The sequence below is a fragment of the Podarcis pityusensis genome (genome assembly GCF_964106645.2).
Source record: "Podarcis pityusensis genome assembly, chromosome: 5".
Taxonomy (NCBI): Eukaryota; Metazoa; Chordata; class Lepidosauria; order Squamata; family Lacertidae; genus Podarcis; species Podarcis pityusensis.
The window spans coordinates 64,000,037-64,022,253 of record NC_138032.1 but is presented as its reverse complement, the minus strand read 5'-3'; the positions used below and the strand labels follow the sequence as shown (position 1 = coordinate 64,022,253).

Genomic DNA, 22,217 nt, shown 5'->3' with positions numbered 1-22,217 from the left:
TCATGGATGGCAGTGGTTTTATTCATAATTGACCTGGCATTACACAACAACTCCTTCAGGTCATGTGGGTTTCCCCTGTTGATTCCAGTATCCATCCGGTCAAGGCCAGACCCGGAGGCAGGGATAGTCCTCAAACAACGACTAAACCTGCCTCCTCGGTAATGACATGGTCTGGTCTTAGCGTAACTCTTCCTCCTGCCCATGGTCACCGAGATCGGATGTCCCAGTGCTTCCCCCCCTGTGGAACTTGTCCCAGCCACCATGTTGGCTGGGGCCCCACTCCCAGGCAGCCCTGATCCCACCCCTTAAAAACAAAACACAAACTATACAGAACCAATAAAACAACAAAAAACAAAAACAGAACAATTATACTAAAATTAATCCCCAACCAAATATCCATCCCACCCACCCACCCCCAACAAAGGAAAAAAGGAAAAAAAGAAATACAAATTTAAATTGCCACCGACTGCTTGAGGACAGTTTAAAACACATTAACCACTTGGAACAGGGAAGCAATCGCAGAACACTTCCCAACTTCCCCAAAAGTTTGTTCCAAATAAGGGCCTGAGCCACGCCCCCTGGGCCAGTTGGAAAAGGCCTTGGAAGGGAGCAGGCCCTGCAGTCCTCCCCACAGCCGATGGTCCAAGGCCTCACCGCAGCAGGAGTCCCTTTATAGCTGGGAGAGAGGGCCTGGGCCACGCCCCCAGTTCTTCAGATGCAGCAGTAAACCCATTGTTCTATTCTGCTGCACTACTCCTGGTCCTGTGCTTTGGTTTTCAGTGGCTCTAAAATGCAAAAGAAGCCTCTGATATCCAAAGCAGGAAGTCTTGTTTGAGCTTTAAGGTAAAGGCAAAGGGACCCCTGACCATTAGGTCCAGTCACTGATGACTCTGGGGTTGCAGCGCTCATCTCACTTTGCTGGCCAAGGGAGCCAGCATACAGCTTCTGGGTCATGTGGCCAGCATGACTAAGCCGCTTCTGGCGAACCAGAGCAGCGCATGGAAACGCCGTTTACCTTCCCGCCGGAGTGGTACCTATTTATCTACTTGCACTTTGACGTGCTTTTGAACTGCTAGGTTGGCAGGAGCTGGGACCGAGCAACGGGAGCTCACCCCTTCACAGGGATATGAACCGCCGACCTTCTGATCGGCAAGTCCTAGGCTCTGTGGTTTAACCAACAGCGCATCCCGCTGTCTGAGCTTTAGTGTTCCAAAATTAGTCATGATCACTTCCGGGTTGGCGCCATCGCCGAATGGCGGACTCCCTCCGAGCTCCGGAGGGAGTCTGCTCGGCAGGGGCTGGGTCCTACCGCACCGGCGATGCGGGGACCCTTAAAAACCACGGCCACGAGGGTCGTGGACATGGAGACTCGGCTGGCACCGCTAGCGCCCTCCCGACTCGTGAAGGAGCCTTTTTAAAGGCTAAGGATCGGGTGCCGGGGAGAAGCGTGGTGCTTTGAGTCCTCTGCTATCCCTGCCGAGCGCAGCCGCATGCCATCCGGCGGAGAGCGCTGACTTCTTCTATTGAAAATTCGGACTTTTAGACAACAACCCGTGAGTAATTTGGAAACTGGGTTTAAAAGGAGGAAAAAAAGAATTTCTTTTTGAATTGGATACGAGCGGGGGGGGATCCAAAAAGGAAGTCAGTCCCCCCCCCTATTGTAAACCTTTCAAGACAAGGACGGGGCAACCAAGGTCCAAAAAGATTTGTATTGCTGATAAAAACTAAGAATTTCACGATGGGGAACTATAAGAACTGTGCTGGAGGATGAACTGAGGGAGAAGAAACGTAACCCCCCCCCCCCTGGGAACCGGGGTGATTGAAGAGAGAGCCTGGTGAAAAGAGTCGGAGATTTTGACAGCTGTCAAAGTAGCTGTCAAAGTCGGAAAGCAGAGAGGATTTTATTATGAGAACTTTGCTGGCTAAATTTGTTACAATTTGCTACAATTTGTTAAAACTTGGATACAAAATGGCGAAAATATGGATAACAATCGGACTTTTGGACTAGAGAAGACAAAGTTATAACAATCCCCCTAGAGGAGTTTCGGGACATTACAAAGATGGTCGTAAGTGAAAAAAACACCATTGGAATTTTACAGGACTGGTTATCTTCTGGGAAAGCTGCGAAACGGAAACAATATTTTGTCTACAGGGTGTTCAGCTAAAGGAGACAATAGAATTTTCTATTGAAGAAAGGAAGGGACTGAACGCAAGTTTTTGTTCCTGAATAATAATAATCCCTGCAGACTTACTAAGCTTCTGAATTAGAACGTTTCAGCAGCGGAACAAGAGGAAACTGGACTACAATTTGGAGAGAACAATGGGGGGAGTTTTATTACAGATCTGAAGTTAAGGGTTCTAAAAATGTTTATGAAAGGGAAAAAAAAAAAAAAGAAAAGAAAAAACCAGCAAGGAGTTGGGGGAATTAGGTGATTTATGGATTGTAAGAATCCCAGGCGGATAACATGGTTTGGTGGTCAGGGGGAAATTAAACCGGGGACAGGGGGGGAGAACTATAATCCAAAGGCTTGTTAACTTCTTTTTTTTTTGAACTAGCTTTGTCTTATCTATTATACTCCTTATTTCTTATTTCTGATATTTTTATTATGTGGGGAGTTTTTATTATTAAAAAAAGGGAAATTGTGGAATGAAAATGGGGTGGGCCTTGGGAAAGAAATTTTTTGTGTTTTATTAAGGGTATTGATGTGGAGTGCAGAAATTTTAAATTCGAATAATGGTTTAACAAATTAAGTTTTTTAATTAGAACTGAGAGCTTGTGGAGCCAACAATATGAAAAAGGAATATGGTAGGGGTGGGGGAAGGGGGGAGTCCCAGAAAGCGGATATATGAAAATAAGGCTACGAACGTATGTAAATTCTTGCTTTCTGTATTTTCTTTTTTTTTTGAAAATTTTAATAAATATTATATAAAAAAAAAACAAAATTAGTCATGATCTCCGTTTGTGTGTTGTCTTTCCCATGTCAACAGATGCTGGTAAAATGCTATGAAAATTATTATTCTCTCCCCTCCACCTCCTTTCTGCTCATCGGAATACTGGATACCTTTCAAGCATTGCAGGATGAATTAAAATGTTTTGTATGGGACTTGTAGAAAACTTGCCATTTTTCCCAAACAAGCTTGGAAAAAATAGATTTTCACACAAGAGGGAGACCATTCGCTGGAAGCAGTGAACGCAAGAAAGAACTGGTGGTTTGACTTCGTAGTGCCTGGTCCCAGTCAAACCTCATGCTGCCATTTTTTAACCTAGCTAAGCTTTCCAGACAATCTGCAAAGACAGCCCCAAGGGCAATGCATTGCAATCATCTAACCAGGAGGTTTATCTAATGTGCATTCCAAATCTAAGGCCTAATTTCTTTTAATCTTAAATATGCAATCCTAATCTAAGGTCTATAACCCCTTTACTTTTTATTTCGTAAGAGACGTTATTGAAATCTAATCAGAAGCTTTTTAAAAAAACACAAACCAGTGATAAAATATTTTTATAACATCACAGCAAACAAATTTAGAAGAATAAACTGTTTCTTAAAATAGTGTTTTTTGTTTTCTGTTAGGCTAGATATATTGTGTACTGTCAGAAACACAAATGTAATCTATTAAATATGCAGGAAATGAGGCTTTGCTGATAACACTAATAAGTATTGTAATGCGGACTGCAGCAGTGTTCTGGGAAATTTAATCACAAAGAATTTACTTTGCAAAGCAATGGGTTTGTTATGGCCCAGTTAATCTTTCTTCTAATTTTAGATTTAAGTGCTGCTGTTTTAGGACTGGGAGATGCAAGGAAAGTGTACTTGGAAATTCTGAGCATTGTTCTTCTGTGCAAAAAGGTCATTTCCACAGAGCAAAGTGAGTGCCTGATTATAACTGATCAGAGACCATGTCCAGATGACCTGAGGATATATTCTGATTTGTTTGCTGGGAAGTTATATGATATTGTGCCAAGCAGTTGCTATCCCACACTTTCCAATGCATTTTCTCATTACTTTCCTTACTGCAAAGTGACCTATATTTGGGGAGAGGAGTGGTTTTGTTGTGCAAGAGTGCCAAATTGATTTTTTTATTGCAAAACCGAAACATGTTTGTATGTGATTGAATCCCAGCCAAATATAGTGACAATCTGGAAGTGCCCAGAATCTGCAGAACAGGGTTAGCTCAAACATTCTAGGGCATGTTGCCTTTGACAATGCCCTAAGCCTGTGCCTCAGAAACAATTCAGATTAGACACGACATCTCATTGAATGATCCCCCATGCGAAACAGTTCCCTTCAAATAGAAAACGAGCATGTCAAGGAAAGAGCTAGGCCTGAACCCTTTCTGTGGGATTTAGAATTCAGTATGCAGGAAACATCATTTGACGGAAGAGCATTCCATCATATAAGGCACCATCTGCAGTCTGATGTGGTACATCCTAGAGAGGACCAGCTCTGGGGTTATGGGGCCCCTTGGCAAAGTGTGGGGGTGCCCACTTAGGTGGACTACCTAGCGCTGACTGTGGGCCCCTGAGAAACTACTATTTTAAATGTCCTACCATGCTCCCTAGTGATGCAACGTTGGGCATCCCAGAGCATTGTGGGAAATTTAAAATGGCCTCCCGACACCTAGTGCCAGGGACCCTAGCTGGCATCAGCTCAGGTGCATAGCTGTCAACTTTTCCCTTTTTTTTAAGGGAAATTCCCTTATTCCGAATAGGATTCCTCTCAAGAAAAGGGAAAAGTTGACAGCTATGCTCAGGTGGGTCCCGTCAGGTGCTGGGCCCTGGAGCTACCCAAGGGCGTTCATAGTGAACCTGACTACAGAAACAGGTTTATTACCTCAGCGAGAATTAGGTTACTGTTTCCACCTTTTCTGGTAACTACTTTCACCATTCATCATTACTTATAGGTCTCCTGCAGCAACTGTAGTGCCTTTTCCACTCTCATCAAGAACGTGGGAGGGAGAAAACTAAGGGTTGTATTTAAGCTCTATTCCCAGAAGACACATTTAAATTAATGGGCACAAGCTACTCATGACCACCCATTGCAATGGGTCTACTCTGAGTGGATCTCATGGAGAAGTCAACCCACTATTACATGACTACTGCCTGGATCAGGAGAAGCCACAGTGGACAGGATTAACCATTTAACAGCCTGATCCTGATCCACAAGCCTTTGCCAACATGGTTCGTTCCAGATGTTTTTGATTGCAATTCACCGCCAGACAGCATGTGCTCATCCCTGCCTCAAAACACAGAACAGCTGTAAATGGAGGTATATGCATGCATGCAGATGAACATTTTGTTCAACCAAACCATGTCAGGGGAAACGGATAAAGCACAAATTCTCAAATTTTGATTTTTATCTGTTTACCGTTTGATACCTTCTGCACCCTTGACAGCGTTGAAAACGCGGAAATGCAAACAAAATGAAAAGTGCAAATCTCAAAAGCTACCACTAGATGGTGAGCTCAGCTTTATGAAAAACTCTCGATTCTGGCTGCAGGGTTGTCCCTCGAAAACCGCTTCCCCTCTTGTTAAATTAATATTCTAGTCTAAGCAAAAATAATTCTTTCTTTCTTTTTAATGCTCGCTTCCTCTTCGTCTTCTTAGAAGACAAACTGAAGCTGCAAATAATTTTGGACAAATACAAGAGTCAAGGAGAAAAAGTATATCTGGAATGAGTAATCTCTTAAAAAAAAAGTTATAAAATTGATTTTAGGCATTAACATAGAATGTTGCAAAACAGCCTTGCAATTATATGATATTGGGTGCAGTTTCCAGCTTGAGCATGGAGGAATAGTAAAAAATAATAGCAGCCTAATGAATATTTTTTTTAGATAAATAAATACTTGCTCATATTTAGGAAACATTTAAATTCTTTTCTTTCTTTCTTTTTTAACAATCCAGGACTTGGCCCACCATTTACATGAAGTTTCTAAACTGCTTTTTCAAAACGGTTGTCTGAAATATGTTGAAGTGCTGCTTTAATATGCTCTTACTGATTTTTTTAAAGTTGCGAGTTACTCTGTGGTCTTGTTAGGGAGGAAGGGCAGATAATAAATGGAAATAATAAGTAAAGACAAGTTTATGCAGAAGTGAATGTCTGTGCTGTAGGATTTCACCCTAGAAAATAATAAAAAAATTATTCTCAAGTAACTAGGTCTCTCCCATACACCCCTCAGTTCCACGATTTAGAAAAATTGAATTTTTTGTTCCATGCATGTTTATTGAATTTAAAGTGCATAGTTTTAGCAGACATACATTTACCTATCTGGTAAATAGTCCAATGTTTACGGCATTGGTGGTGGAAGAACATGAGACTGTCATGGGTGTAGCCAGGGTTTATGTTGGGGGGGCAGGGGACAGAACTGAGTTATTTGTGACACAGATGGTCAGTTAACTATTTTTATTGATTTACTTTATTTAGGGGAGGCAACTGCCCCCCATGCTATTCCCATGGAGACAGTTAAACCACATGACAAGCATATTATTGAATTTCATATTCAGGGCTAGTATATCTGCAGTATATACCTACATATACCGATGTTTTGCTTTTACATTGTTTAAAAGCTTTATGTCGCTTTTTCTCTCTCTTTTCACTTAGTTACTGTAAACAGGCTGTTCCTCTGAGGGAGTCACCAAAGAGCTATAGAAGGACACAAAATATTCTGCAGTGACAAAGCTATAGTAAGTGTCCCTTGAAACTGCCACACACCCACACCCATTTCTAGGGCCTGAGATTCCCCCTCATTTTGAGTCGTCTCAGCTTATTATATTTCACAACTGAGAACAATGGAGAGGTTCACGTGACACCCTGTCACATGACACTGCTGCTGTAGACAATACTGAGCAAGATGGAGCAATGGTTTGACTTGCTATAAGGCAGCATCCTATATGACTCCGTGCTGGGAAGTGGTACCCATGCTTTAGAAAGCAACATTGCAAGATTGTCATATGCACCCTGTTCATCCTTTACTTGCATGTGGTTCCTCTGCTGATGTAGGAATGGGCCATATTTCTGTCTCTTCCCATCTCACATGTGCCACATTGCTTGGGCTGTCTCCGTCCTCTAACTCAGTGGTTCCCAACCTTTTTTTGGCCATGCCCCACCTAAGCATCTCTAAAATTCCGATTCCCCACCCCCCGGTGACATATAATTCTTATTATTCAAAAAGTGAACTCCTATTCATGTGGAGGAAGTCTAAAAGGCCATTAACTTGGTCTAAGCAAGCTTCCAAATTGCCCCCCTTAAAAATCAAATTGCCCACCTGTGGGGCGTGTGCCCCACATTGGGAACCATGGCTCTAATTATTAATCGGGGGGGGGGGGAATCTTAAGTGTTTCTTTGCTGATGACAGCACTTAGCACACAGACATTGGCTAGTCCAGGAGGCAGGACATTGGGGACCCAGCCCATTCCTGTTTCATCACAGGAGTGTCCCACAGGTGAGAAAGGTGTGAATAAGCCTGTACAGATTTCTTGAAAGTGCCTTTCCGTGGTAGCTGCGGGTTGCCTGTGTGCATGTGCAGCCTCACTGCATGGCTCAGCTAAGCTCCCCTTAGGTGGTTGGATGCCACGCTTTCCCCAGGAGCATTTGGCTGTGATGTAGACACCAAGCACGAGGCCGTATAAGTAGCAGGCCCAAATTGCTTCCTGCACACAGCAGCTGCCTTGTCGAAATAGTTCAAAGAAGCCTTCGTGAGCTACTCATCTTGCAAGAAGGCGTCCTTTTGCCTCTTGCAACAAGGAAGCACTTCCTATTGCCCAACGCAAACAGAGCGATCGTTCCTCATGTGCCAGAACCACTCCTCAGCTGAAGGCAATAAAAGAGAAGGCGAAGGATTGCCTGTGAATTGGTGGGACTAAAACGAAATCAAACCTCACAGTGCATCAAACGGATGAAGAAAGGGCAAAACATTTTGCTAAGGTTTCTGTGCCTTTAGTAGCTGGTACCAAGTTATCTGAAGGAAAGATGGGGTAAAAGTGTAATGAAACAGTGGTTTAAAAAAAAAAAGTGTTGAAATCAAATAAAAATATATTCGAAAATTGTACTACCAAAATGACAATCCCAGGATCACTGGTAGGGATTGGAAGCAGCTGTGACGGCTTGCTTCAGGGCACTCACGTGAATTAAGGGGCTGAGCAAGCTTTGAAGTGGGAACTTCTGATTCACAGGTCATGTGCTGCTCAGCCACTGTGCTGCACCAGAGCCATCCACGTGTTCAGAGCTTTGCAGGGCTGCTGTCGAGCTGAGCAATCCAATCCAGCTGTTTATGCAGAATAGTGAAAGAGGCCTGGGAATCGAGCCCGGCTCACAGCCAGGCAGTTCTCCAGGGTGCTTTGAGGCATGGAATTGAACATTATTGAGAGCAGTCATTTTATCTGAACAAAGGAACTCTTTGATCCCCACCCCCCACCCCGGTCTGCAAACAATTTTATTTCCTTTTATTACTTGGCATGGAGCATGTGATTAGTATAGGAGATCTGGCAAAGTTTAAAGACTTGCCTATACGTTAATACAATTTTGCTCTGAATAAATAGATGAAATGAAATGAAACCTCTGAGACTTATTCATCTGTCTCTGTATGTTAAGGAGGAGCTTTTTATTTGTACTGGAAAAGTCCTGCAAAGACTAGGTTTGAAGGGAACTGACAATAACAAATAGCCTTTACAGATAATACATTATTTGAGAAATGACGGTATTCCTGTAACTCTTTGGCATCTGGAGATATTGAAGTCTGTCTTCCCTTTCAAGGCTGTGCTCAAATAGACATTTTATGTGGCTGTTGTGAGGCAATTCTCCTTCTAGCTGGGGCAGCCGTTGACATTGATGTATGCAAAGTGGATGAATGGCCATCCCAACTGGCAGACCAGGGTCTTTCAGTGGTTGCTGCTCTGAATGAGGTGTACCCCATGGAGGAGGTTTCTCAGTGGTGTCTCCATGGCTGTGGAATGATCTCACAGAGATACAATTACCAGAAGGATTGGTTGTTAAACCACTCTGAGAATTACAGCTGTGTCAGGGGATTGGGAGACTTCTGACAGTTCTCAGCAAACTACAGTTCCCGTCTTTGGCAGAAGCCACGACTGTTTAAAGTGTTATGCTGCTGCTTTAAATGTATACTGCAGATGGGGGTCTCTGCTGGTTTTGCAGCAGCAAACTAACACGTGGATACCCCTCTGGAAACTATATATGCAGGGCTTTCCCCTCCCCCAGCTGGAACTCACCAGAACTCAATTCTGGCACCTCTCAGGTGGTCACCATTGCAATTATAAGAGAGCAAGGGAGGGGTTCATGGTGAGTTCTAGCACCTCTTTTTTTTTTTTTTAAATCATTTTTATTGGTTTTACAAATATAAAGTTATAAACAAAGAATCAAAAAGTATATCCGTATAAAGAGATTCCTCTGAATCTCAGGACTTTCCCCCCATCCCCTCCATGGGGTCCCATTATGAACATTTAATACTGCATATTTTTCTCTATACTCCAACTTTTATATCAGACCATATTATCCATGGTAATTTTTAAACTACAAATGAAATCAAAATCCTGCTAACGTTTCCATCTGCTTACAGTGGTCTCCTAAATAGCTTATAAATTTTCCCCATTCTTTTATAAAGTTTTTATCCTCTTGGTTTCTGAGTTTACCAGTCAGTTTTGCCATCCCGGCATAGTCCATCAGCTTGGTTTGCCACTCCTCTCTGGTAGGGACTTGATCTTCTTTTTATGTATGGAACAACAGTCACCCGGATGTTACTAGCCTCGAGATGGAAAGAAGACCAGAACCTCTTTTTCTAGAAAAATAGCATTGCATATATGTAAGTTCCTGCTGCTGCTACTGCCTCCAGTAAAACAGTGAGGTTTCCTTTTCTGCAGGGCAGCTTCTATTTTAGGACATGGTGGAAACAGCTTTGATAGAAATGGTTCCAGCAGCTATCTAGACAACACCAGCTTCCTTTGGGGTCATTGTCATTTTAAAGAATGGGCAAAGAAGAGTAGGGAAGCCACATAGGGGAGCAGCGTGAAGGGAATTAAAATTCATGTGAGAACTTAATACTGTTGATTTTACCAGCCTTGAAATAAGAACTGTGTGTGTGGTGGTATCATTGTACAATGCAGATTGGATCCTGCTTACAGACACTATTGTAATTAAAACAATCAATAATAAATGAGCTCAATAGGTTTTGGTAATTCAAGGTGGGCATCTAGCAATATCTCTGCTAGCTTTTCTGAAATACTGTTTTTGGAAAGGTTTGTGAAAGACAAAGGGTATCCTTTTAAATATAAGCTGCTCTGAGTGAGAAAGAAGTAGCAGCTTGATGGAGGAGCTCTTATTTGAGTGTGTGATGGGACACCAGGGTTCCTGGGTTGTCACCTGGCCATCTAAGTAGGACCTGGTAGGCACCAACCAGGCAGTGGCTCCTAAGGAGAACACATTTGCACGTTGCCTGGAGACTTCACCTATGGGAGAAGAAGCGTGGGAGCCCAACTGCTGTACCTTAGGCAGAATGAAGGGTGGGGAGACAGGGAGGCTATAAAATGCCTCAGAGGGAAGAAGGGGCAGAAGTTCAGTGGAGATCCAGGGATGAGAGTGGGTAAAGGAGGTGATCAAATAAGGCTCTTCCACATAGGCTGTATATAGTCTTTGCTTTGCTGCTGGATATGGCATACCCATAGCCTATGATTACCTAGCATCTACCCACCCTACTCCCTGGGTATAGGAGCCCTGGATTTAAGCCTGCCAAGGGCATTGAGGTAGACTACACCTGTCTTCTTTGGTGGGGTGGGGGAGAGAATTTTCCCTGGAACCTTGAGGCAGTTTTGTGAGGATCCTGACTGTCCAGGGGGTTTGGGGACCTACTTCTGAGGAGACTTGACTGTAAAAAAAAAAGGGGGGGGAGACTTGGGACACTCCATTGTAAGAACAGCACTGAAGTAGCCACCTTGGAAGAAGAGGTCTGCTAAAGGGTTTATTGCCGAGAGCGTACTGGGCCCTGGGGGAAAGCAGATAATGTGAAGCAACATTTCTGAACTGAAGTCTGACATACAACTGACCAAATGTAAGTTGGTACCTTCTTTGATTCCCTTTGCTAGTTGTGGCCCATGGAAAGCATGGAAGGTGCCTCTTCCCCAGCAATATGTAACAGTGTTAGCAATTTGGTCTTGATCTTAACTATCGTCATATACAATTAGTTGTGCACCGCAGCAAATGGCTGTAGACACCGGCAAGCACCTTTTGCATTAAAGGTGTATCTAGCCTGTTAAGTGGGTTTTGAATGATTTGTAGAATGGTAGGCATGTAGTAAGGTGCATCATGGATAAATGGGTGTGTGTGTAAGGGGGCGGGGAGATGGAGAGAAGCGCAATCCTCAGTAGACAGTGCAATCCTATGAATGTCTACTGAGAGTAAGTTTCCTTGACACACTCCCAGTTTAATGTGCAGTCTGAGTATGGTAATCCAGATCTGTAAACATAAGATAGAATTGTAGAGTTAGAAGGAACCTTGAGGATCATCTAGTTCAGGCACCCCCAAACTCAGCCCTCCAGATGTTTTGTGACTACAACTCCCATCATCCCTAGCTAACAGGACCAGTGGTTAGGGATGCTGGGAATTGTATTCCCAAAACATCTGGAGGGCTGAGTTTGGGGGGTGCCTGATCTAGTCCAACCCCCTGAAGGAATATGCAGCTGTCCTATATGGGGGTTGAACTTGCAAACTTGGCATTATCAGATCTACACAAACACCACTTCTCACTTACAGCTCCCATTTAAAAACTCTCACATATATCCTCATTGATCTCCACAGCAGCCTTTGTCTGGGAATTGCAGCTGTGCGAGGAGAATAAGGGTCTCTCAACAACTCTCAGCACCCTTAACAAACTACAGGTTCCATGATTATTTGGGGGAAGCCATGACTGTTTAATACGTATAGTGCAGTTGGGTCTTAACAATGGAATCCTACGTATATACATTCAGATATAAGTTCTACTGAGTTCAATGATACACCCATATGGGGATGAGGTGTGTGTGGATTTTCAATTCAATTTGTATTTAAAGGTGAACTTACGAAATTTGCACTTTCCAAAGCAATACAAAGACTGAAACATGACCATTTTTCAAAAAGTTGCACTTATCTGAATTTTGCAACACAGTTCTCCATCCATACTAAAGTGTGCATATAAATACATACATTAGTGAAAATAACTTACCAAAACACATATTAGGGGAAATGCTTTGTAAAAGTGTGGCTGTTAGTGTCATTGGCACTAAAGTGCTGATGAACTGAGGACTTACCTTAAAAAATGCGAACTGATGTGGAAATGTGGAGAACTGGGAAAAAGCGAAACTGCAGGAAACTGAAATTAACATATTTCAGCTAAGTGTTTGCAAAGGACTGCAGCTTAATAGAATTAGCTCTTTGGAAGTTTTATCTGAATGTTTCCAAATTACCTGTGAACTATTTAACTTCCAGATGGGGATATACTATGACAAGTTTGACTCCGGAATGCACTTTCATGGCTGAGTTATAAACCTGTGGAAACAGTGCGCTGTAACATTAAAGCCAAACAGCTCCTGAATGACAATGTAAGAGATGCAACACAGGGTAAGAAAAGTTCTTAGATGAAGTGTAAACAAAATAATAAGGGTGACATTGAGTTTGTCACACAAGATTGGCTGTAGACAGGATAAACTTGTTTAGGCCTCTCTGCAACAGGATACTCCCTGCAGTGTAAAGTTATATGGGGAATACTGTATGTTGGCCTGTTATCTTGAGTAGAATGCCCCTTTCTCCAAAGTATTTGCTTTTATACTACAAATGCCATATTCTTCTAGAAAAAAAATATATTAAAGAGGACTGAATTGCAAAAGTTTAAAATTCCCATTGGGTCAGATGGGCTCAGTTCACTGTCCCAATGTGACAGAATGGATGAAGTAATTCAGAATGAAGGTAAGAGGGATCATGTTTTGATTCCTTCCAGTGTAAAACAAAACATTCCCTGTAAGCAGAAAACCAGACAGACAGGGAGAGGGTTATGCTAGAACCTTTATTTATCCTTACGATAAGAGTTTTGGTTTCTAACTGCAGGGGATTTCATTACACAGGGTGGCTGGGGGCATCCAGAAATTGTAACCCCCAACTTGAGTTCTGGTACAGTGCATTTTACCACCTCACTGCCTACATAGAAAAAGTTCTTTTGATGTTAGCAGGAGACGCTTGAACGTGTGCCTTCGGCTGGATGCAGACGAAGCCTGCAATCATTTACAGGCATGCCTGTGTTCTACGAACACGCAGTACTTCCAGGCACTGGTTTGCACTTTTAGTTGAGGTGAGGCTACACGGGAAATTAGTGGAGCAAGTCAGTAATTTCTTAAACTCCACGGGTGGGAACTACCCGTGCTTGTACTCAGAAGCAAGTCCTCTTGAGTTAAGCAGGGTTTCGAGGGCAGCTGAAGCTCAGCCAACCTGGGTCTGGATCCAGCCCCATACCGTAGCACGTGATACCTGACGCCGTAATCAATGGGCTCCGGTGGCTGGATAATGAACTCTGCAGAGGGAGACTAAGAAGCAGCTGACACCTTGCCTGTCACCCGGAATACTGGAAAAAAAATGACACGTGTGTGTGTGTCCCTTCCCGGCTAACCACGCGCACTGCGAGTGGAATACGGGAAACAGCGCAAGGCTGGCTGAGCTGCCCCAACGGGCTGGTTACCAAGAGGGATATGTAACAATACCGTACCGCCCTTTGTTATAGGCGGGAGCCTTAGATGATATACGGTAAACCTGCGAGCCTTCCATCGGCCCGCCATGGGCGTCAGAGGGCCGGATGTTTACAAGGCGCCACTTCCGCCCCAGCAACCTCGTCTCTATGGTAGGCGGCGATGACCGCCGAGAGGCCCCCGTGCGCCTGCGCGAGCCGGGCCCCCTTAGGCCGCTCCTGCCGCCACCGTCACCGTAGTCGGCTGCGTTGAGCGGGACCGGCTGGTGGAGCCGAGGAGCGCAGCAGCAGCAGCAGCCGCCGGCGCCCCGCCCCGTCGGTCCCTGTGCGCCACCGTGAGGGGCCGGGCCGCCTCCTCCTCCTCCTCCCCCTGCCCTTCCCCGCTCCCCTTCCCCGCTCCCAGCCGCGCCGCTGGCTCCCCGGGGGTTCTGCGTCGGCAAATGGTTGGGCCGGAGGATGCCGGAGCTCAGGGCGGCGCATCCTTGCTTCCCTCGGGCCGGGAGAAGGAGGAGGCGGCGTCGCCGGAGGAGGAGGCGAAGGGCGGCAGCGGCGACGACGACGACGCGGAAGCGGACGGCAGCCGAGAGGGCCCCGGGGCCCGGCTGCGCTGCTACCTGGCCGGCAAGAGGCCGCCCAACGGGGACGCCTGCGGCGCAGGGAGGATGACCAACGGGGACGCCGGCTTCCTCCTGTCGCCGCCGCCTCCTCAGGGGGGCACGTCGAGCCCCTCGGAGCCGCCGGCTTCGCAAAGCACGACGCTCCACAACGGCGGCTGCGCCTTTTTCCTGCCGGTGGCCCAGAGCGCGGTTGCTCTCGAGGAGGAGCCGCCGCCGCCGCCTCTGTCGCTGAAGAGCTGCGGCCTCGCCGCCGCCGCCGCCCCGGCCATGTCTCCCTCGCCCTCGTCGTCGTCGTCGTCCGCTTCGGGGAGCCCTTCTCCGGCTTCCGAGGAGGCGGAGAGCCTGGCCTCCCCGTCGGCGAGGGCTCTCCCGTGCCTGCCCTCGCTGGCTTTCATGGACATCAACCTCAACTCCCGCAACACCTTCGAGGTGAGCCGCCGACGCAGCGCCCCGGAGCATTTGCAGCCGCAGCAGCCGCCGCCGCCCGCCCTCGCCTCCGGCGCCAATGCCGCCGCCGCCGCCGCCGCCGCCGGCTCCGAGCAAGGGGACCGGGCAAAGCGGCTGGGAGGCCTCGCCAGCTCCAGCTTCGCCGAATTCTTCACGAGGTGAGTGACTCACGCGGCCGCTCCCCGGGACTCCTGCGGGGAAAAGGGGCTGCCGCATGCGGGAGGAGAGCGTAACCTTGTAACTTAATCGGAGAGAAAACCAGCTCTGGAAGCATGCTTTGAAACGGTGCCGGAGCTGTCATTTTAAACCTTAAACCTCTTGCTTGAGAGTTGTGGCCATTACGGTCAAGGTGTCTTGACTCTGTATCCCTTCAGATCTGTTTCCTGCAGTGTACTCTCCCAGGTGTGGTTTTTTGCCCATCCCCTTCCCCTGGTTAGTATAATTGTAGCTTGGTATATCGTTAAGTCTTATGAAGCTGATCTGCAACAAGAACTCATTTTTAAAAGTTAAAACGGTTGTGATAACTCTTTTGGAAGAGGAAAGTAGCAGTGGCCAAGGTATGCTTAAGCACCCTTTGTGATGGACCTGTTTTTGATGAGAAGATTTTAAAGATGAGGGGTGTGTGTGTGTGTAAAGAACCTTAAGAGAGAATTTGCCCTTGTCTTACTGAGCTCATGGGTAGCCTAAATCCAAAGTGTGGTCAGTCTGGCATAGTGGTTAGAGTGTTAGGCGAGGAAGGGGGAGACCCAGGTTCAAATCCCTGTTCACCTAGTGACCTCTGCTCACTGGGTGACCTTGGGCCAGTCACCACATCTCAGCCTAACCTACCCTGCATGCTTGTTGAGGATAAAATGGAGAAATGGGAGAGCTGTTTATGCCACCTTGAACTCTTTGAAGGAAATGTGAGGTATGAATGTAATGATTCAGTAATAAAAAACTTTTTTTTTGGTATCTTATTTAATGCTTATACATGAAGGATGACATTTTCTATGATGGTTTTGTCTCTACTCAATTGAATCTATTTGACTAAGCATGCAGAAGCATTTTATGCTTTTCAGCTTCACTAATCTATTTTCTGAACTGAAGACTACCATGTCAACAAGAAATTGTGATAGCGTTCTGTGCAAGGTAGTTGAGTCTCAAGTTGTTTCCTTTACTACGCATATCATATTGAATACTAAAGCTGCCTCTTGTTGCATCTTTTCTCCTATGTTAGATTAAATAGTTGTCTAGTTAGAAAAGAAAGGGAAACAATTCAGCATAGTGATAGTGCACAAACATTTATATATTGCTCTTTAGTAAAATATTGTTCTCAGGTGTCACAAAAGAGGAATGTATCATTTACTTGCCCAAGTATACACTGCTCTTTGTGAAATCTTTAAAGGACATGCCTTGATAAACAGACTCATAGAATCACAAGAGCTGGGAGGGATCACAAGGGTCATCTAGTCCAGCCCCCTGCAATGCAGAAATCTTTTCCCCAAATAACTAGCACATATTTGATTGGGCTTGTCTAGTGCCTTTGCATTTTTCTGGAGTGACTATCCAAGAACAGTTGAGTAGCCACTGGGAGCAATGCTTATTTTGTCTAGTTAAAATGCTAATGGCATTCTAATAACTTCCTGCCTTGTGCATATTTCGTTGTTCCAAGTTGAACAACTGTTAGCCAAGAATGAAGTAAGGTTTTGTGGCTATGTTGTAGCCTGGACTTGAAGAATCAACACATTTTTATACATAGCTGGTTTCTCTGGTCACAATGATGGAAGACTTGATGGGTATTGGGATTGTTACAGTGGAATGCAAGTAATATACCATTTTAAATTATTCATTTCTCCGAAGGGGTTTTAGTTCTCTCATCTGCCAGTTTTCAAAAAGCATCATTTGCTTCCTGGATATTGAAACTATGTCTTAGTACTGATTGTTTATGGCAGATACTCGATGCTGATTTTAGCATTTTGGTGTTATGTGAAATAATGTTAGGGATACCTTATTCTTTCCCACATACTGTGGACTCTGTGTTACACTTGTAAGGCATCTGATGGGGTGCAAATTAGTTCCCTCAAGCTTAGCATGACTGAAAGGGCTGGGAGGTGCTAGAATGGACAAGCCCAACTGAATATCCCACAGATTACAAACTGTTATGTCATTGCCCTGATAGGATTGGTGAAAGTGTTGCACACTGACGCTGCATCATAGTGTGTAGGTCTTGTGTTGGGTAACCATTAATATTCTGTTATTTACTGGTAAGTTTTTCTAGTTTCTCTCTGGCTTGGCTCTCACCACACCTCAAATGTGTTTGAACAGCTACTCTAGTATTAATTACTGGTTTGACTTTTCCTCTCTGCCATTTCATAATACAGCTTTGTGTGGTAGAAGAAGGTGCTAGTGCACATTTCCCTAGATGCCATTATCTCTTAACAGGCGGTTGTAGGATTGTACTGTTGCTATCCCTAAACTCTATTCTGATCTACTTTTTAGTACTTCCTTCAGTATCCTTCATTGATGTTTTCTGATTGCATTTCCTGAGTATAAGTAAAGTTATGATGATAATTTATTGGGGAAATTACTCAGATACCAAAAGTATGTGTAAATATTGGGTCTTTAAGATTCTAAAGCCATCACAAAAGTTGGTTGTTCTCATTCCTCATTTTGTATTCAACAATTTTTTCATGGTCTGGCGAGTTCCAATAGGAAAACATCACTTTAAAAAATGCTTTTTATAAATATAGGTGATGATGTCAAGTAGTTTCAAGCTTTGTTCATAGAACAGGAAGAGATGCTATCTTCCATTGAATCTCCAGGAATAACTTGGAACGCTCTTTGCATTTTCTTATGGCTATCTTTTTATGGTTGTGACATGCTGACTTGGTTCAGATGACACAGTAAACTATGGCTTACTAAGATCGCCCAGACACCCAGCGAGGGGTGTATATTCACTGCTTTTCCCCAGTTTTGCACTACACCAAGTTAAGTAAAAGTTTGGCTTAACGTGTCACCTGAACCAAGACTTGCACTCCATGTCTAACCTTGAACTGTAGCCAGGGTTTGTAGAAAATGAATGCTGTGGGTTGGTTTTTTTAAAGTCCATAAAAATGGAGCAAATTTATGATCTGATGCTTGTGAAACTGACAGAATGAAACTGATATAGCTACAGATAAATATTAGGCAAGCTTGGCAGCTAGGGTAATTCTCTGATGCAAATTACTGTATCCAAATTACCCTAATTTGTATAGGAAGCATCTTTCAATTCAAAATGTTCAGGGAAAACTCGCATCACTGTTCTACCTACAACCAACCACATTCCTTTTGGAGTTTTTTGGTCAACTCTGAGGAGACATAGTAGTTCAGAAGCTTACAACTAACATGATGTAGAATAGGAATACATTTGCTTGAGTTATAGCTTGTTAAGCGATTCACTGCTAGTGCTTCTGTGTAAGTGAGACATGCAACAAAATAATTGTAGTGTGGAATACTCCTTTTCATTATTCTAGCCACTCTATTCTGTCTCGTCCTCTGTTTTCTATCCTCTCAATAGTCAAGGCAGCATTTTGTGGCCATTGAGTGTGCTTAGTCCTTATTGAGCCGTTTGTGAGGTTCCCTCCTCATGTTTTTTCTTTTAAGGTTTTGTACTTCTGCAAATCGTGTGGTTTTTCTGAGTCCCTTGATACCTCCCTCTTGTGCATGGGTGGAGCTATGTTGATACTTGCTGAATTTTGTAAATGTAAGTGGTGATCTGACTTTTAAAGAAGATACAATATATCTAGGTTAATTCATTTGGTTAGGTCAGTTTTACAGCTGAAAATAGAGGAACAAACCTACCAAATACTGTATCTGCTGAGTCTGAATTCTGGAATCTGTATTGGAAGCTGGTTATCTCTGACCCATGGATTGTATTAGTAGTGGATAATAATTCTCTGTCCCTGGAGATTGACTGGTGAGTGTCTCTCAAGCATTCTTCCTAGCAATTGCATTACAGCATCTTTAGGGGTCTCAGGTTCCGAGGACACGAGCTTTGTGCCACAACCCTATTACTAATTAAGCACTGGGATTCCTGGTACAGAGACTCATAACAGTTAGGATGTTAAAATTAGGACTCAGTGAAATAAGTTATATTTCAGTATTTGACATTTTAAAAAGCCATTGAATCTTGCTCAGAAGCTTGGGGCAACTGTGTCTCAGTAATGACATTGTATTTTGATTTCTAGAGGGTTAAGTATTGTATTTTGAATATCTAAAAATCTGAAAATCATTGTTGGGGCACTTAAAGTATCCTGCCATGTGAGCACTGATTGGGGCAAGTGTTTTTACTTTTTAAATTGGCTTACACTTTTCTGATTTGACATCAAGCTTCTTCTTTTCAATACTTTTATTGAACATTCAGTATTAATCACACAGGGCTGCACATTGACATTTTGAGCTTATGAACAAAAAAGACCAGTGAGTAAAGAAAAGCAGAAATGGCTAAATATAAGTGTTAAAAGCTACAGTATGTTTCTTGGACATCTAATAATAATAATAATAATAATAATAATAATAATAATAATATCTTTATTGTGATTGCCCCCTTCAGGGACAACGAAATTACTTGACTGCTCCATAAAAACACTAATGAAGACTGTTTCAAACAAAGATATCATAATATATAAAATATATGTTTTTCTTATACTAGCTATTATACCTTTCCTGTATTACTGTGAAATCTGTAACTATGATTTCAATCCTAAACACACCTACTAGGGAACAAACCCTGTCGAACATGGTAGAACTTCTGAGTACAACATGCAAAATATTTCATTTCCCATTGTTCACTTTTTAAAAACATATCTATTAGTGCTCTAAGACAACAGAGAAATACACAGAAATGTGTTCTAAATAGTCTTACCTGCTTTAAATGGAATGGGTGAGAAATTGTTTTCCACATTCAATTACAGGCTTGTATGAGGTTAGTACTCCACATAACCTACTTGAGAAGTTGTTAAACTTGAATGTTGAAGTAGTATAATGTGCAGTGGCATGTTTCACTATGCTCTAGCTTGTAGTTGTGGTTCTTTGGGAATCTAATTCTGTTCCAATTAAAACAAATTAGAATGACACAAATAGAGGCAAAAAGCCACAATTTATTTTCTTGGTGGTCCCCTGCGATTGTACACTAACATTGCCATTGTTAGTGTAGTTCTGGTAGCAAAGACGAAATGAAATGTTTTGAAATTTAAATTCGTATTGCTCATAGATGAAACTTTCTCCTGGTATAAATGTTCCTCTTTCCTATATGTGGAGGCAGTACTTACCTGTATGCTGAATTACTGTCACAGTATTCTTTTCACCTTTGTTTCAACTGGACAATGCCCTGGCCTGCCAGAAATTCAGTTTGTGTGTAGGGGTGAATAGTAGGAGCTATGAATGTTTTTCCCACCCCCCGCCCAACTCTGCAAACTTTAGTTAGTTTAAAACTAACTTTGATTTTCTGTGTAACTTTTAAAGGATGTGTGGGGAACCTGTGGCCCCCAGATGTCGCTTAACCAACTCCCTTTATCCTGGCCATCGGCCATGCTGACTGAGGTTGATGGGAGTTAGGGGACAGGTATGTGTTGGATCTAAGTTCCCCACACCTCTGTTACATGTTGGTGAGAGTTGTTTCTCTAGATCTGAAAGTTATTTGTGTCTTTAGCTCTGTGCACAGTTAAGTAGAAGCAATGCATAGGACTGTAGCTGATGACTGTAGTACAACAATGGGAGTGTCTGAAGATGTCATATACTATTTATTGTCCCTGTGATGCTCACCTCTCATTTACTCTTCTTCCACAATTTGTCTGTCCATCTCTCCCTCCCCCCCCCATGCCCCCTGCTGCAGCAGATACAGTGGTACCTTGGGTTAAGTACTTAATTCGTTCTGGAGGTCCGTTCTTAACTTGAAATTGTTCTTAACCTGAGGTACCGCTTTAGCTAATGGGGCCTCCTGCTGCCACTGCAGCGCTGCAGCGCTGCTGCACAATTTCTTTTCTCATCCTGAAGCAAAGTTCTTAACCCGAGGTAATATTTCTGGGTTAGCGGAGTCCATAACCTGAAGCGTATGTAACCTGAAGCATATGTAACCCGAGGTACCACTGTATAGGGGATGAAGTGGCAGCCTTGAGTGTGGGGAGAATAAACTGATAAAAATTGCTTAACACTATTGGATACCATGCTTACAATTGCAGATATCTAAGGACACGAATCCACTTTCTTTTTCAGGGTAGCATGGAAAATTTAGCAAAATGGGTTCATTATGTATGAAAATTTTGTTTTGTGATGCAGTGATGGCCTATTAACGTGATATAAAGCTTAACTGCATCTGAAGAACCAGCCATGCCTCCTTATGATGTGCATTGGTAAAGGCAGGGCTTCTACCTTAATTACTTTAGAGGTGCATTAGGGGCATACTTAAGAGCTCTTCGTCACTTTTTACTTTGATGGAATGTCTCTGCAAGTAATTCTTGGTGATAGTGTTTGAATGCAGGGACAGAATTCTCTGCTGTGTTTCTACTTTTTAGGCTTCTTCCTGTGTTTCCCTTTTATCTCTGATGTTCTAAAGAAGTAATGTAACAAGCACCAGTGTAAGTTTCCCTTTAGAGGCAGACAATAGAAAGTAAAATACCAGTGATGGTAAATACTCTATGGTTTTATGCAGTGCTTTTTTCTGGGGGACACACAGGGGTACGCATACCCCTAAACATTTTGTGAATCTTTGTACTTTTGTCCATTTACTCTGTTTATTTTTCCTGATTTGAACTATAAAATGGTGATTTTCTTGAGTCAAAATGAGAATACCCCTAAACATTTTTTTTAGAAAAAAGCACTGGTTTGGTTTTATGTATTTTTTATTGTAAGCTGCTTTGTTGTTTCTTCGTGTGAAATAGCAGTTCATACATCTTTTTAAAAATAAAGAAATAAAATAATTTGTAACCAGTTGGATACTTGTAATGCGGAATGGTAGCTTAAGTTGGACAGACTCCATGTGTCTCTTTCAGTGAACAGATAAACCTGGGAGTAAGAGCCACTATTCTGACAATGACAGCCGTCTAGTTCCAAGGTAGTGATGAGGCTGAAACTAACCACAGGATAGCTTACCCATATTGCCTAAATGCATCTGTTAAGCAGGTGGCCCTTTTTTGTTAATTGCATTTTATTATGTTTTGAGAAGGCTGTGTTGACAATTCTCTTATGGGGCAAACTTGAAAATGAGAAAACTCAGTGAGATGAGAAGCAGGACTCATTCCATCAGCTCTTTTGAAAGGCCCCTGAACTGTTTCCATTTGGTTATAAGAACTATTAAATTTTAAGAATTGGCAGCTGAGTTTGCTTTTTTCCTCTTTCCCTTGTATGTTATGTCTTTTAGGTTGTCAGCCTGCAGTGCAGGCAGGGTCTGTCTTATTTAAACAGACTGTATATGCAAGCCACTCT

General features: G+C 43.3%; 1 protein-coding gene across 4 annotated transcripts in view; it reads left to right on the top strand.

The window, feature by feature from the left end:
• The first annotated feature begins 13,292 nt into the window (after nt 1-13,292).
• Nucleotides 13,293-22,217, top strand: part of TBC1D12 (TBC1 domain family member 12) — a 47,391-nt gene continuing 38,466 nt past the window's right edge. For 2 of the 4 annotated variants that reach the window (XM_081004558.1, XM_081004557.1), the window contains exon 1: nt 13,293-14,935. In XM_081004558.1, coding sequence (XP_080860684.1) covers nt 14,154-14,935 — 782 coding nt within the window. In that variant the 5' untranslated portion in view covers nt 13,293-14,153. The remainder of the gene's footprint in view (nt 14,936-22,217) is intronic. The other 2 variants (XM_081004556.1, XM_081004555.1) reach the window with 2 other exon arrangements.